At 40.7% G+C, this 17,645-nt stretch overlaps 1 protein-coding gene across 1 annotated transcript in view; it reads left to right on the forward strand.

The window, feature by feature from the left end:
- tns1a (tensin 1a) overlaps positions 1–17,645 on the forward strand; it is a 116,576-nt gene that overhangs the window by 62,805 nt on the left and 36,126 nt on the right. The window contains exons 3-7 of the mRNA XM_079627942.1: positions 7,745–7,783; positions 13,568–13,614; positions 14,244–14,415; positions 16,817–16,867; positions 16,983–17,105. Coding sequence (XP_079484068.1) covers positions 13,589–13,614; positions 14,244–14,415; positions 16,817–16,867; positions 16,983–17,105 — 372 coding nt within the window. The 5' untranslated portion in view covers positions 7,745–7,783; positions 13,568–13,588. The remainder of the gene's footprint in view (positions 1–7,744; positions 7,784–13,567; positions 13,615–14,243; positions 14,416–16,816; positions 16,868–16,982; positions 17,106–17,645) is intronic.

Genomic DNA, 17,645 nt, shown 5'->3' on the forward strand with positions numbered 1-17,645 from the left:
TCTGCATTTCTTTACTTTTTCTCAAAGTCTGCTCACGAGTACACAATTGAGCTGAACACAAGTGGGCTGTATTCTGAGGTGTTGGCTCACAGTTTATGGAGGAATGTTGGATTGGTTTAAGAGCAAGTATATCTTCAAGAGTGCCAAGAACGGTTTTCTTTGCAAGATAGATGGCATGTTTCGTTGAGTTCTGAATCGGGACTTTGATGCGCTTGGATGAGCCAACAGGGACATCAACTAACGCTGGGAACAACTCTAGACCCTCCAGGCAATGATTCTCAGGGCTAGGCTGAAACATCATCGTACCTCCACTGTGCCATCCTCGAATTCTACACTGGACTTCACGGATCTTGCCTGCAGGGATATTTACATTTTCTTGCCAAGGCGTACATTACACTGTGGCATCTCCGGGGGTCTAATGGTCTGGAGAGTGAAGACTAATGCTTCCACAGTGCCGTCACTGACACTCAAAGCTTCTTTAAGTATTTCAGTTACATCAACATTATCATCCTGATCAATATTTGCTTTGATAATCTCCGCAATGACATTACTACCTAAAAGAGGGTAGTTGCAGTCACGACTGATCAGCAGTGGCACTCTGATTGTCACACGCCCATGATGCTGGCTACATATCTGAAGATCAATCTCTGCCCATCCATCAAGGGGAACCTGAGTATTATTAGCAGCAGAAATTTCAAGGGACTGATCAACAAACAACGATCCAAGCGGCTGTACTTTGATATAGGGTAGTGCTTGTTCAATCCACGATTTGCTCACCATAGTCACTTGGGCCCCTGAATCAAGCAGCATCTGAAGAGGTACCCCATTGATGGAACATGAGACCATGCATCGCTTACCAATGAGTTGAGCAACTCTTTTCTTTGGGTCTGACTGGTACTGTGAGTTTGACTGTGAGCGTTTAGGTGTTTTGACCTTTTCTCGGGGCTCATCACTGCTTAGGATCGCTGGCTGCCCCTCTCCAATGACCTCTTCCCGTTTCCCGACAACCTTCGTTGGAGACAGCCAATGGCGCGATGTCCTGCCTGGCCACAAACAAAGCAGTGAACACAGTTCGTTTGGTTGTTCTGTACACAGTCATTACATTTTTATCTCTGGTCTCAGATAATGGTGGTTGAGCACGAACAGTAGGTGAACGACAGTCTTGCAGCTTCACAGTCTCAGCGGGGGTGGACATCTGAGCTAGATGCTTGGTTAGAGAAGAAACTTGAGCAGTTAGTTCTTTGATAGCATCACGGTTTGCTTGTAACTCAGCGTCAACTTTTGTTGGGATGTTCAGTTCACTTTGAGAGTGCTGAGCTGCGCTTACAGTAACTGATCTGGTTTTACCTACTGAACCCAGTCTCTTCAGTCGCCCTTCTTCTTCAGCTGTTGATTTTGTTATTTGTTCCAAGAGCAAGTCGTCACTAACCTGCATGTCTGACAGTAACGATTTAAGATCATGTCTGACATGGCTGTTTTTTTCACTTAGCCCCTGATAAAGTGTGTGTATGAAGGTGCCCTGAACAAGCTCTTTGTTATAGCTAAACCCTACACCAGGATGTTGTGACTCAAAAAGTACACGCTGTTTCAGACCCATTATTCTGTAAAGAAACTGTTGTGGGCTTTCTTTTTCACTTTGTTTAGCATTAGTTAACTCTTGAATAAGTTCAGTCACACTTTTGTCTCTAATGTGAGAACGCAGAAATTTCTTCAACTCATTAACAGTGAGATCATCCTTATTAACTAACATCTCTCTGAATGTACCAGGTTTGGTTATTTTAAGGACTGCTCTGACAATTTCAGACCCACTGAAACCCTCTTGCAACCCTTCATCCATTTGTTTACAGAGACAATTGAAAGACATGTCACAACCCGTATCACAAATTTGACCACCATGTAACTTAAATTCTCTTCGTGGTAACAAAGCTGAAACATCAGACAATCTTACAACATGGTCAGAAGTGTTAGATGAGTTCATCCTACCCAACGAAGCAACACCACTGTGGTCGGGCATACCAGGTGTTGATGAGGTGACTTACCAGAGAAGTGCATAGTTGTCTCTGCCCTGAAATGAGTGCATGCGGGTCTCTCTGTCCATGTGCAACGATTGCGTGCGAGTGTCTCTGTCCATGTGTAACGGTTGTGTGTGAGTGTCTCTGTCCATGTGTAATGGTTGTGTGTGAGTGTCGCTGTCCATAGGGGATGGTGGTGTACAAACTTCTCCCTGGTCATCAGTTGGAGTGTGACCCTGGTTGCTGTGTTGGTGAATCCCCCATCAAGACAGGTGCCACATTACCAGGTTCAGCGGTTCTGGCGCCTGGAGCTGATAGCACGTCATTAAGGAGGTCAAACAGGAGGAGGAGTTGAGTCATGCCCTCATCTTCTGCAGCTTTTAACTCCTCACTTCTGATATAGTCAACAATTAGGTCGTAAAGTTCAGGTTCACTTAGATCTGCCACATTGTAAGTTTCATGGCCGTCATCTATCGAACTTGCAACAGTCTGCAGCTGACTAAAACTCAAATCTGAAAGTTTCTTTTAGATCTTGAAGAGCAGCACTCGCCGTGGGCTTAAAGTAGTCATGTTGCTGCATCACCTGTGGCAGTTGTTCTCTGGAGGACACTCAGCGAAGTAGCCTTCCCTGAAACACTGGGCACAGGATTCCACTGTTGCTATGACAACCGTCCCCGACGAGATGTGCAGAGGATCCCGGACGAGCCCCCAATTGTTACCGACCTCAGACCTAGGGGAAATCTGGGCTGGCAGCAAGGGTACACAGGCAGTGAAGCACTGTGCACCTGTGAAACACTGTGAAATAATAAAGAGACAAACAAAATGAGTGTCGTTCCCTTGGTGCGTCCGTTTACTTCTGAGATCGCACCCGGGAGACAGCTAGTCTCTATCGTGTGCATCACAGGAGCGCTCAGGCGCCATCTGATGGAGTGGCGGTGAACTGATTCTGAACTATTGGTGCTCTCATTAAAAAATTAGGGGGGTGTTGGTTTTCAATTAATTATTTGTTAAAACATTTTATTACACCCTTTACATCTGCATTGTTTGAACTTGTTCGTTCATCTAGGCTCAAAGCTGCTTGCTAGGAACTGTTTTTTCTTTGCGGAAGCTTTGCATTTAATGAGTTAATACAATTTTAAAACTCAAATCAACGTGTATGTGGCAAATGTAATAAGCAGGATAATGTACAGTACATCCAGCTGGTTGTTGTCTTAAAATAAACCCATTTAGGGTGATACAAGACCTGATTACCCTGTCAGGGTTTATTTTGTGACAACAACTGACTGGATGTGCATTATACCTTGTGCATACCAGCATATCCTATAGGACATTTTATTTCAAACCGGGAGGAGGAGCCCAAAAACGGTAGTAGTGGAACAGTAGATTTTTAACCAGACCAACATCCAGGGCCCAAGAATCACATCCTGAAATGATGGATGCATATTGTATATCGCTGTGTAAATAGGATGGGTTTTTGTCCAGGTTGTAACAACTATGACTTGGCTGACAAACCTTCCCAAAATTCTAATTTAATCTACAAAAAAACTCTGTCCATTAAAATTATTTTCTTGCCTAGGTCTATATGTTGGTGTCGTGGTCAAGAATGCAATCTGCAAGCCATGCTTGGGCCTCATGGGAATTCTTGTCTGTTTCAACTCTTTGCTCAGCCCCACAGCAGTCAGTGAACTATCTGTACAAGAGGTGGCATTCATGAGTCATTTTTTTCAGTGCCCCTCCTGGGAGAATATTGCGCCTCTGTCCCCATGATCCAAGGCCTCTGCCAATTTCACTGCCTCCACTATTTCATTCATGGATACTGGGTTCCCACAGCTTACCTCTGTGGCCATGGGATTGAACACAAGAGCTGGTGTACTATCACTCATTCAGCCACCTTGAGCAGGTTTAAATCGATAATTCATGGCAGTTTATAAGAGAGTGAAGATACACACGGAGTGTGTGTAGGAGTGTGTGTTGAGCTGAGACAGAACAGATTCCGGGTGCATTTCCTTGTCACTACCTGCTGAGAGAGTTGTTACTCATCTTTCTGGTTCGCCATTGGTTAAAACTCCCACCAGTGATGATGTAGATTGTTCACAGATACATCAAGTAATGTCGCTGCACCCTCAGCCATGGTGTTCATGCAAATGTGCTCAAAATTCCAAATAAAATAGAACATCAAAGACTCTCTTTGGTACTGAACTCGTTTCCATACCGGCGTGATGACTCCGACTTTCCAACCAGATGGAAATGGATACTCTGAATGTTCTGATCTAATCTGACTTCTGATCTGTAATGCTGCCCGAATCATAATCATACACTGTTCGTTCGTTGCCCAGGGGAGAACTGGCCCCCCTACTGAGCCTGGTTCTCCCAAGGTTTTTTTCTCCATTCTGTCACCTGATGGAGTTTTGGTTCCTTGCCACTCATTCCTATCTGCCTTATATCTGTCTCTCATAAGTAATCTCGCCCTGCTTCATACCACAGTCATGTTAAAAAACAAGAATGTATTCACTCATCCATAAACATTATTTCCCTTTAAACATTATTAACGTTATGTCCATCGGCATGAAGGCTAGTTCCATGATTCCATGCTTATTTACTGCTTCATCAATCTATGCCTTTGTAATTGTAAGAGGTTAGCGACCCCTAGTGGTGAAAAAAACATATTGTAGCTTTAAATCATCTTTTTTTAATATATATAGCATTTTCAAATTTATCCACTTGGCAGAACGTCTTCCAAAAATGCTCAGTTGTCGCAGGACAAAAACACTGTCTCAGTGTGGATGAAACAGTCACCACTCTCAACTGCAGTATGTTACTTTTTTTAGTAACTAGAAAACAAATTCCTTGTCAAATTAGAATATGTTAAATTTTACCCACAATTATATATCATCTTAGACAGCATTTTCTAAAGATATGTCCAGATGTGCATTTCATCTCGACTTTAATATTAAAATAAAACTCAACAATCTGGAAAAAGGTGGACAGAAGAACAGTCTCAATTAACTAATGTGTAAAATGATGCATGGCCATAAACATTTGCAATAACATAGGGGCATTATTAAACCCAATAATCAGTTTACATGTTCACATACTGTACATTAAAGGGGAAAAAATCACCATTTGTAGGTTTAAATATATATATATATATATAATTATTTTTTTTAGATTTTGTAGATATGCAGGCTATGCCAGATAAAAAAAATAAATAAAAAAAAACAGAGCAGAGTTAGAATTCCTGTTCCATCATCCCAAAGTCAATGGGTTTTGGTTAAATGTCTGAAATAAGGTCTGTGTAAATGTTCAGGCAGGGAAGAAAGGTGAGGATGTAATTCCATTTTTTAATCACACAAAAATAATAATCCATGAAGAATACAAGTCTAAAAGAATCAATAACCACAACTTCACAAATTATACAAAACACACAACTTCACATATAAATGTTTTCTTTGTATTAGTGTATCATAATTTGCGCATGCAACAAAAATGTGCATGTGTGGATCAGGTAAGCTCACGCGTGTGCATTCATTGACGTCAATTGAGTCGATCTCAGTTGATTCATTTGGATTTTGAGACTTTCATTTTGCGGTTTTTAAGCATTTCACAACCCACACATAAACAACAAATTGTCACTTACTGCTCTAAGACACAAAGCTTGGGGATCCAAATGCAAGTCTCAAAATCCAAATGAATAAAATAGGATCGACCCAGAAACGAGTCAATGAATGTCAGCTGTGTCACCTGATCCACAAATGCACATCTTACTTGTTGCATGCACAGATTCTGACCTTCATTAATACAAAATTGAGGTTTTGTATTAACAATGTTTCTATTTGTACAAAATGCTGCACATTCATGTGATTCTGGATTTTGCACACACAAGTTGCATTGTAGCCTATTAGTTTAAATGTGGTGACACACATTTGTGAATTTGTCAAATAGATGGGTTGTTGTGCACACATAAATAATTAGCACCAGGCCTATACATTTGTGTAACAGTCACTAGCTGGAGTGCCCTTGAGAGCCATCAGAGGTCAGACTATTGTCATTCCCTCACAAACTACATCTCCCATAATTCTCTGCCTGGACTCATCAGCACTCATTGTATCCATGTATGTCATTATCTTGTTTATTAATTTATAAGCCTGGTTTTCCCATTCATTCCCTGCAAAGTCTTGTTTAGTGTTACACTGCAATTACGAACATTCTCCCTGGTTTCATGTCTCTTGGTTTTAGATTTATTGCCTGTTCCATGGATTACTCTTTTGCCCATGTTCCCTGCCTTGTTGAGTTTGTTTGTATGGACTGCCTGACTGTGTTTGACATTGTCTGTACTTTGGATTACGTCTTTGGATTACCCTTTTCAATAAATATTGCATTTGGATCCTCAACCTTTTTGTTTCAGAGCAGTACGTTACAATTTGCAGTTGTTTGTGTGTGGGTTGTGAAATGCTTAAAAAACGCGAAATAAAAGTCTCAAAAACCAAATGAATCAAATGAGATTGAACCTCGTCGTCGGCCCATGAATCGAGGCTTTCACAGCCACGTGTTTAAAATCATACTCTTGAAAACTATTCTAACTCAAACTTTCAGGGAAAAGTTTATATTTTATTTATTTTTTTATAAAGACTAAAAGTGTTGTCAGAAGTTTAGTAATGGTGATGCGACCGTAGTGTAGTCCGTGTATAGCCTATGCTTTTCACTTTTGCTGATTGTATTTAGGCTTCAAAATTCGTAAAAGTTGTGTGAAGATTTTCATGATGTACAAAATGTGTAAGATCATAAACTTTTGTTGGTCACAGAGATCCTAGGATTTTGCAGAGGGAACCAGGGTGATGCTAACTGTTTTACCAAACTTTGGTAGAATTTCATAATATAGAAATATTGGAATACTTTTTCATTAAATTGTGCTTTATGTAAAAGCAGAGGTATTTAAAAAGCAAATTTTATGAAAGAATGTGATTACGTAATTAGCTTTTGCTAATTACAAGAAGTGAGAGTATCACTTAACAAACTTTTTCCCTGTGCCCCTTCACTGCTACCACCTATTCTTATCTACATTCAAGGCAAAGCTTTTGTGATCTCAGATGGGCCTACTGTTGTGTACTGTTTTTAAATTCATTTATTCACTGGTATGAATCAAAATTGCCAACATTGGTCACCCATATGTCAAGAATATATATTGAAAAGTATGTGAACCCTTTGGATTTACCTGTATTTCTGCCTGAGGTTGTCATGACTTGATCTACTGTAGTACAGTGCTTTCCAAACCTGTCCCAGATTTTGTCTCCCTAATCTATCACACCTGGTTTAATTCATCAGCTTTTTATAGAGACTGCAATATCTGAATTAGTTGTGACAATTATGAAGACATCTAAAATGTATAGAAATGTGATTTAAAATAAATAAATATATATATATATATATATAATACAAAGTGGGTAAAAATTACAATAATTTATTTATTCAAGGTGTGAACAACACATTTTATCTGCAGCAAATTGTCGTTACAAAGTTCAGATTTCAGTATCCAGTAGTATTCTACACATACAACCTGCTATTGACAATGTGTTGATTACAATTGTTATTTACTGTTACTGTTTACTGTATTTTTTTCTGCTTAAAATACTGTACTGATATATTTAGACTCATTGGGTGTTAAAAATATAGCTGATGTTTTCAGTCACAGTTGTTGTTTTTCTCCCTCTTTCTCCTTCTCTTTTTATCTGTAGGTAGCCACAGCCTGTGAATCTACAACTAACAACAGTCAGGTAAGCATTTCCATGTTTGTCACTTTACAGTAGTGTCATCTTTTATTCAAATGAAACCAAATATTGCATGGTGGTGATGATAAAAATTCATACAGGTAAATTTGACCTTTTTTCTGAACCTATATCCAAGAAACATGTAAATGACATTGCTGAGATATCAATGGAAGTCCATTCAAAAGATCTCAAAGTAGTTGAAAAACTGATGACATTTGGCATGTGTTCTCCGGATGTGCTGTTGTCCATGTGTATCACAAAGTTGAACAATGTGGCAATAACCATTATGGACCACACCTAAAAACAAATGAGTCATATCTGCTTAAAAATTCATATTCATTATACTTTGAAAATATATGTGCAATTATTCTCTATATTGCCAAAAGTATTGGGACACCCTTCCAAATCATTGAATTCATGTATTCCAAATCACTTCCATGGCCATGGCATGCAGACTGCTTCTACAAACATTTGTGATATGTTGCTCTCAGGAGCTCAGTGAATTCAAGCGTGGTATCGTGATAGGTTGCCATTCGTTAAATTTCCTCACTACTAAATAATCTACGGTCAACTGTTAGTGGTATTATAACAAAGTGGAAGCAATTGGGAACAACAGCAACTCAGCCACAAAGTTTTTGTTCACATCTGGCCACGTAAAATCACAGAGCGGGGTCAACGCATGGTGAGGCGCACAGTGCGCAGAAGTCGCCAACTTTCTGCAGATTTAATAGCTACAGACCTCCAAACTTTGTGTGGCCTTCAGATTAGTTCAAGAACAGTGCGTAGAGAGCTTCATGGAAAGGGTTTCCATGGCCGAGCAGCTGCATCCAAGCCTTACATCACCAAGTGCAATGCAAAGTGTCGGATGCATTGGTGTAAAGCACGCCACTCTAGAGCAGTGGAGAAATGTTCTCTGGAGTGACGAATCACACTTCTTTGTCTGGCAATACGATGGACGACTTTGGGATTGGCGGTTGCCAGGAGAACAGTACTTGCCTGACTGCATTGTTGAATGTGGAATGTTTGGTGGAGGGGGAATTATGGCGTGGGGTTGTTTTTCAGGGGTTGGGCTTGACCCGTTAGTTCCAGTGAAGGCAAGGCAAGGCAAGGCAAGGCAAGGCAAGGCAAGTTTATTTATATAGCACATTTCATACACAATGGTAATTCAAAGTGCTATATGTTCATATTTTCTGTACGAGCTGCAACTGTCTTATGGTCTTTTTGGGAAGGCCAGTGAGGAGTCCATTACAATAATCCACCCTGCTGGTGATGAAAGCATGCAAAAGTTTCTCTAAGTCTTGACTGGAAACAAAGCATCTAATTCTTGCAATATTTTTCAGATGATAGTATGCTGATTTAGTTACTGCTTTGACACGACTACTGAAACTAAGATCTGACTCTAGAGACACACCAAGATTCCTGACTTGATTTTTAGTTGTTTGACCTTTAGAGTGAAGGTATGCATTCACCTTGAGAACTTCATCTTTGTTTCCAAACGCAATGACTTCAGTTTTGTCTTTGTTTAACTGAAGAAAGTTTTGGCACATCCAACTGTTTACTTCATCAATGCATTGTAACAGGGAGTCAATGGGGCTGTAATGAGGCTAAGTAGATCTGTGTGTCGTCTGCAGAGCTATGGTAAGCAATTTGGTTCTTTATCATGATTTGGTTCATTGGGAGCATGTACAGGTTGAATTAGAGTGGCGCAAGAATTGAGCCTTGAGGAACTCCGCATGTCATGGATGTCCACTCAGACTTATGGTCTCCTATACTCACATAATAACCTCTCCCTCCTAAGTATGACCTGAATCATTTTATGACTATCCCAGAAAGACCCACCCAGTTTTTTCCAGCTTGTCAAGAAGTATGTTGTGATCGACTGTGTCAAATGCAGCACTGAGGTCGAGTAGTACCAGCACTGATAATTTGCCTGTATCAGTATTTAAGCGAATATCGTTTATTATCTTTATGAGTGCTATCTCTGTGCTGTGATGCGATTGGAAACTAGATTGAAAATTGACAAAGTATCCATTCAAGCTTAAGAATTTGTTCAGCTGTGAAATGAAGATTTGAGATCAGTCTATAGTTGTTTAATATGGTCTTATCCAGAGTGCTCTTTTTTCAGTAGGGGCTTGACAACTACAGTTTTCAGGGAGTTTTGAAAACTCCCAGAGAGAAGTGAGGCATTTACCACTTCTAGGAGATCTGCTTCTAAACAGTAAATCAAATTTTTGAAAAAAGATGTGGGTGCTGTACGGTTTCTTCCAAAATGTTGCCCTCAATTTCTTCGAAATCAGACATAGTAACTACTTTCTTAGGTTGTGGACTGATCTGTCTGACCCCAGTGCAACTCAAGGATGTGCTGATCACCTTTCGGATATTATTGATTTTCTCAGAGAAGAAAGAAGCAAACTCACTGCACTTGCTGTCTGAGAGCATTTCACTGGGAATCTGGCTTGGGGGGGTTTGTCAGTCTCTCTACAGTAGCAAAAAGAGTGTGTGTGTTGTTTAGGTTGCTGTTTATAATTATTTGAGAAGAAAGTCTGTTTAGCTTTGCCTAGTTCCATATTGAAAGCATGGATGGTGTCTTTGTAGATGTTATAATGTACTACACGTTTTGTCTTCTGCCACATGCGCTCTGCATTTCTGCATTGTCTTTTCATATTTTGCACTGCTGTTGAGTTTCTCCAGGGTGCTTTTTGTCTACCACTCTTCCTGACTTTCCCAGGAGCAATATCATAAATTACACTTTTAACTGTTGAGTTAAAAGAATCAAGGAGAAAATCAACAGTCATCAGATATGCTTGGTGTTAAATATATAGACTTCATAAATAGTACACTAGTGTTCTCATTTAAGCATCTCTTCTTGACAGACACCGATCTAGCTTCAATGACAGGAGAGATCAATATATTAAAGAAAATACAGAAATGATCAGACAGTGCTACATCCTTAATAACAATCGATGAAATGTTTAGACTCTTACTGATAAGTAAATCTAGAGTGTGTCCACGATTGTGTGTGGGTCCATGTACATGCTGAGTCAGATCAAAAGTTTTTAAAACAGTTTTGACTTATTTTGCCATATTGGTTTCTGCATTATCTATGTGAATGTTAAAATCTCCAGCAATGGCAAAACATTCAAACTCTGAGGAAATTGTTGATAACCGTTCTGTAAAGTCCTCAGCAAAGGCTGGAGATTTTTTTGGAGGCCTGTAAACAATTATAAGTAAAATGCGTGGAGCCCCTTTTAACACAATACCCAGATATTCGAAAGACGGGTAATTCCCAAATGATATTTGAAACAAAGTAAAGTTAGTAGGGGATGTTTCATTGAGAACTGTTGCACTGCAGCTGTCTTCTAGCCAAGTTTCATTTAGAAACATAAAATCCAGGTTGTATATTAAGTCGTTGACTAGAAGTGATTTATTTTTAAGTGAGCGGATGTTTAAAAGTCGCCACCTTGGAATTATAAGTCACCTTGGACTGGTTTTGAGATATTGAGCTTTAAAGTTTTTGCATTCCATTCGACTGTGTAGAAAGAACCTTTTTATTTTCTAAATAAAAAGTTCCAAAATGTACACAACTTAAAAAACAACGTCACATAATGTAAATAAGTTGTCACAGAATAAGAATATGTGAATACCTCAATTTTGACAAAAATGTCAGATAGAACCTTATAATTCCAAGGGGACGAAGTGCTAACTTAACAGTCAAACTTTTTGTCTCCACAGCAATCTTAGTTTGGTGTGTAATAGGCACCAGATTAGATGGGTTTGCTGTACGGGTTTTGAAGACATTAGACTTTCTATCATGTAATCGAACAGCAATAGAGAAAGACACAGGCACACTGGGTTCCCGCTTGTTCTGTAAACATTTGAGAAAGTTACTGTTATCATAGCGGGGACCCGACACATATCACTGAGAGCTGGTATCAGTTGTTTTTGGTTCACCTCGAGCAGATGTAGGAGGGTGTTGGCCCTGGCGTTGTGGCAGAGGCCAAAGAGCTCTCACAGGAGGAGGGGGAGGGTGAGCTGGGCCCGCGGGCTTTGGTGGTTGGGGGCCTGCCGGTTTTTGGTTGATATCTGGGTGCTCGCAGCAAAAGAGTGTGATAATTCGGTTCCAGCATACACCAGTTTTTTCCATTTTCTCTGAGAAGCACAGAAGTGGAGATGTTGGAGAGAACCGTGAAAACCTGTTTGTTCCTCTTGCTGGGAGTGGTCCACTGGTGAATGTTTGAACTTTCAGTCTTTTAAGTGTTTCAAAAAGTTTATTGAAATCCCTCTTGAGGAGTTCTGACTGCTCTTTATGAATATCATTCGATTTGCAGTCTTATGTTTCATCAGAATGTTCTGAAGTTCCCCATTTACATCAGAAGTTCTTGCTTGTGGATGGCAGCATGTAGTTGTATCCCTGCTACTAATGTTTCTGATTATGGAGTCACCCACTATCAGAGTCCTGGGCTCGGCTGCGCTCTGAGCTGAGTGCCGCTGTCTGCTCGACCTTGAGCGCCAGTTAGCATCAGTGTTAGCTACTGGCTGATTCAGTCTGTGTTCGATCACATTCATCAAATTTGGGGATTCTTCATTCCTTAATACTTCAAATCTGTTCTCAAGATGCATAGGCGGTAGTAGGAGACCAGTGTTTGCAATCCTTGTCAGAGCCGTATCTGGGGTGGAGGATGCTACTGCGGCAATATGTGATACTCGTGACAATCTGATGTCTCGAGTGCCTTTGGGTCTCGATCGGCTTGTTTCTCTACACTCAGTATGGCTTGTCGAGGAGCACTAGATTCATGGGACTCACCGGCTGTATGCTGAGGGCTTCGGAGCTCTGTAGTGTGTTCCGTCTGGTTTGGTGGTCCTGCAAGTAACTTTGTTTCAAGAACGGCAATCCTTTGTAAAAGTCTGTTGCAGTTAATGCAGCAAGTAGATTCCAGAAGAGGCATTTTCTCTTATCCTTAAGAATGTAGGAAGTTGTGTTTTCTCTTCCCCGGAATTTTTATTCCCCTGGTCGAATAAAATAATTCTGCATTTTTTTTTTTTTTTTTTTTTTTTTTTGTAATCCAAGCATTTGAGCACTGTGCTGATTTGCTGAAGTTAAAAAAAGTATAAAAGGACATAAAATATAAAAATATAAAAGCGATAGAGCAAAGCGCGGAGCAGTAAGCAAGAGCGTCCGAACAGTAGCTGAGCAGGAGGTGAAAAGAACTCTTAATGCTTCAGCATGCCAAGACATTTTGGACAATTTCATGCTCTTGACTGGCCTGCACAGAGTCCTGACCTCAACCCGATAGAACACCTTTGAGATGAATTAGAGCAAAGACTGCGAGCCATGCCTTCTCGACCAACATCAGTGCCTGACCTCACAAATGCGCTTCTAGAAGAATGGTAAAAAATTCCCATAAACACACTCCTAAACCTTGTGAAAAGCCTTTCCAGAAGAGTTTAAGCTGTTTAGCTGCAAAGGGTGGGTCAGCTTCATAGTAAACCCTATGGATTAAGAATTGGATATCATTAAAGTTCATGTGCATGTCATGGCAGATGTCCCAAAACTTTTGGCAATATTGTGTATTTGTGGAAATATATGTCCAAATATATTTGTGGAAATATATGTGCAATTATATTTGTGGAAATATATGTGCAATTATATTTGTGGAAATATATGTGGATTGCGTGTGTGTGTGTGTGTGTGTGTGTGTGTGTGTGTGTGTGTGTGTGTGTGTGTGTGTGTGTGTGTGTGTGTGTGTGTGTGTGTGTGTGTGTGTGTTTTCTGTCATCATTTATTACCAGGGATCCACAAAGTCTCCCAATATGGACTCAAAACGAAGACCATCCAGGTATGCATGCTAATATACACTGACATCATATCCTGGAGTTTTGTAGAGTAATAACTATTCAGTGCATTTAATGGCTAGAGTTTGTCATTTGTACTTGCCATTGATCTGCTGTGATCAAGTTCAGTATTTAAATTGTTTTGGTTAATGTAAATTGAATTGATTAATTTGCAATGATTTCAGCTGACATTCAGCTACAATTGCGAAGACTTGATGACGCCAACTTTGGATCGATATACAAAATCTATCAAATATCATCCTTACATTGTATATTATCTTTATAGTGTAATCATTGCGAGCACAGTTTGCAATTGCTACACTACCTAACACGTTCGCTGTGTCTGCTTAACTGAATACATGACATTAACTAAGCCCATATTATGTTATAGATGTGTATTACTGCCATATGGACAATATTTTGACACTTGACATTATTTACTTTGTAAATTGAAACACTGAAACAAGCATTTTTTTGTAAAGCTGCTTTGAAACAATAGGTATTGTGAAGGGTGATATATGTCTGTATAATTAAACAATATGTCTGGGTATACTCTATCTCCCCTATGGCTGGTATATTTTATAGTTTTATATTGTATATCTTTGTCTAGCATTTGTTATTTCTCTTCCCTAAGGAGCCTGAGTCTAATGCAAACAATGGAAGAAATTAATGAGGTGGACCTGGTCTACATCACAGAACGCATCATTGCTCTGTCCTTTCCTGGTGGAACAGAGGAGCAGAAATACAGTGTACACCTGAGGGATGTGACCAGCATGCTCCGTTCTAAACACCAGCAACACTATCTAGTAAGGATCCTCCAAAGCTTGGAGCAACTGACAGTCCCAAAATAAAGAGTTCTAGAAAAGTTCTAGTACATTCTTTTTTGTGAATTATAGTTTAGTGTTCCCTTTCAAGGAAACTCGAGCTGCGTCGAGACGCTGTGGGAACGCCCCTGCGTGATTGCGCCGTGAAGCACGTGTATAATCAGTCCAATGGTGTGACAAGACATCATAGGCGGGTGACGTCATAGACCAGGAAACTATAATGCACACCTGAAAACAGACCGCGCTCGCTTCTTTGCCTTCAGCAAGCGCTCTCTGTATACGGTCTCTGTCTATTTGGTGTTGTCTGTCATTGCAAGCACAATTCATAATGGTATATATGAGGACTTCATATGCAAAAGCCTCTAAGTGCCATTTGAATTTTTCTTCTAAAATTAGCATTTTTATCAAGCTCGTATGCTTTTCCACCTTTATACACCTGTATGCTTTTCCTCCAATATCTATGCTTCCGGGAGTTCTGGAGAGGGTTCGCCGGGAAGGGGCCCGTCTGGTAGTAATAGCCCCGTACTGGCCGGCCCGAGTTTGGTTCTCGGAGCTGGTGTCCCTTCTAGACGGCTCTCCGATGGAGATTCCGATCAGGAGGGACCTGCTGTCCCAAGCAGAGGGCACGATTTATCACCCTCGCCCGGAGTTGTGGAAACTGTGGGCTTGGCCCCTGAGGGGGCCCAGCTCATAGAATCAGATATCTTGACCGAGGTCGTGGAGACAATACTTCAATCCAGAGCTCCCTCTACAAGAAGACGGCATGCACTGAAATGGAAACTGTTCTCTGCTTGGTGCGGACAACGCCAACTGAATCATATTAACTGCCCTGTTGGTACAGTACTCGATTATGTGCAAGAACGTTTCTCTTACTGCACTGGGTGGTGCATCATTGGGGAGAGATACTCTCATTACTTGTTTTCTTCGTGGTATCCTGAGGCTGAGGCCTGCACTGCGCACTAGAGCACTGGCTTGGGATTTGGCCGTTGTTTTGGAAGGCCTGGTTTTGGCTCCCTTCGATGAAGAGGTTTCAGAAAAGTTCCTTAAGCTAAAAACGTTATTTTTCCTTGCTATTTGTTCTATCAAGAGAATTGTAGATTTGCAAGCCTTGTCAGTTGCTCCTTCGTGCCTAGAATTTGCACCTGGTATGGTGAAAGTCTTTCTTCACCCTAGGCCGGGTTATATTCCTAAGGTCCCTACTAATGTTGCGGGCCCAATAGTGCTGCAGGCCTTCTTTCATCCACCTTTTAATACACCAGATCAGGAAAAACTTGCTGTGCCCCGTGCAGGCTTTGGATGCTTACGTACACAGAGCTGCCCTCTGGCGTAAATCGGATCAACTATTCGTCTGTTTCGGGTCACCAAGAAAAGGTTACCCCGCATCCAAGCAGAGGATGAGCAAGTGGGTAGTTAAGGGTATCTCACTTGCTTATGAACCAGCTGGTCAGCCTTAACTTTTGGCTGTCTGGGCCCATTCTACCAGGAGTATGGCTGCCTCAAAGGCTTTATTATCGGGGGTTTCCCTTCTTGACATCTGTGATGCGGCAGGCTGGTCCTCACCGCATACATTTGTTAGATTTTATGACTTGGATCTTGGTTTCATCCAGGGTCTAGGGGGCTTGCTTCTTAGTGTGCACAATGATTTCACATAGAACAGGCATTTGCTAATATGGCTGCGTGGGTATAGTGTTCCCACGGCATCTTGACACAGCTCGAGTTCCCTTGAAAGGGAACGTCTCAGGTTACGTATGTAACCCTGGTTCCCTGAAGAGGGAACGAGATGCTGCGTCACCCTGCCATACTCCCTGCATGCCTGTGATCGACTTGCTTCGGCCTATCAGAAGCTAGCGCGGTCTGTTTTCAGGTGTGGTTTATAGTTTCCTGGCCTATGACGTCTTGTCACACCATTGGACTGATTATACACGTGCTTCACGACACAATCATGCAGGGGCATTACCACAGCGCCTCAACGCAGCGTCTCGTTCCCTTTTCAGGGAAACAGGGTTACATACGTAACCTGAGACGTTTCCCTGTATGACTATTAACTGGTCATTATGTGGGGGGTTCTTGCTCCGTCCATGCAGTAAATGAACGTTCTTGAATGAGCAGGGTTTTCTTGCCTATTTACTTCTCAGGTAATGTATGGTTTGACATGGTTTGAAAATCAGTCAGCACTGTACAAATGTATCTTCATATTTATAAGTAAAGCTACATATTACGATTATACTTCTTTCTATGACCAAAGGTACAATCTATTCTTCCAAAATATGTGTTATGTTTCTCTGAAGAAGAGAATGCATACAGGTTTGGAATTAGGATGAGTAAAGAGGATGTTCTTAACTAGAAGCAATTCATGTTTAATGGTTTTTGTTTCCAATTTCAGCTGCTTAATCTCAGTGAACAGAGGCATGACATCACCAAGCAGAACCCAAGGGTGATCTTTTGAATATTTATTTATAGTGTTTACATATTTATTTACTTTTTATTTTACAGTTCCTGTCAGCTTGTGGTCTTAGAGTTGATTTTATGTATATGTGCATTTATGACAGGTGCTGGATTTTGGTTGGCCTGATCATCATGCTCCTGCTCTAGACAAAATTTGCAGTATCTGTAAAGCCATGGACACCTGGCTTAATGCAGACCCTCACAATGTAGTGGTACTGCACAACAAGGTGATTATCATATCACACCTGTCCTTAGGCACCCAATCTCCACCACCCTCGCTTTGCATGACTGTCCGCACTGACGTGCAGTTGTTAATTAGTATGCTGTAATTGGAACTTTTACAATGAAGTATACAATGGAATTTATCAAATGAAGATGATGGTTTCATGAATTGGAATTTCATATTTTATGTTGCTGGTTGTTAGCTGTAGTAATCTGCTCACAACTGGACACACAGAAGGATTCTTGTCTTATCATCTCCGTAATTGCGGAACCTGATATACATATTTGCATATTTGTTGATCCTGGAACAACATTCCAATCAACCAATCAGATTTGAGGGACAGTTTATGTCAAGTTTAGGCTTACAAACAGGGTTTGGTGCTTCTACATCAGTGTTATTCACCTATCATTTCCCTCTGATTTTAGGGATGACTTATGGGTAGGGTTAGGTTTAGATATGGTTAAGACTAAATTTTCGGACAGGAATGTTGTTCCAGGATCAACTAAATATGTTGACCTAGGAATGTGTCTAACTCAGCAAAATC

The sequence above is a fragment of the Phoxinus phoxinus genome, assembly GCF_949152265.1.
Source record: "Phoxinus phoxinus genome assembly, chromosome: 11".
In the NCBI taxonomy this organism is placed as follows: domain Eukaryota; kingdom Metazoa; phylum Chordata; class Actinopteri; order Cypriniformes; family Leuciscidae; genus Phoxinus; species Phoxinus phoxinus.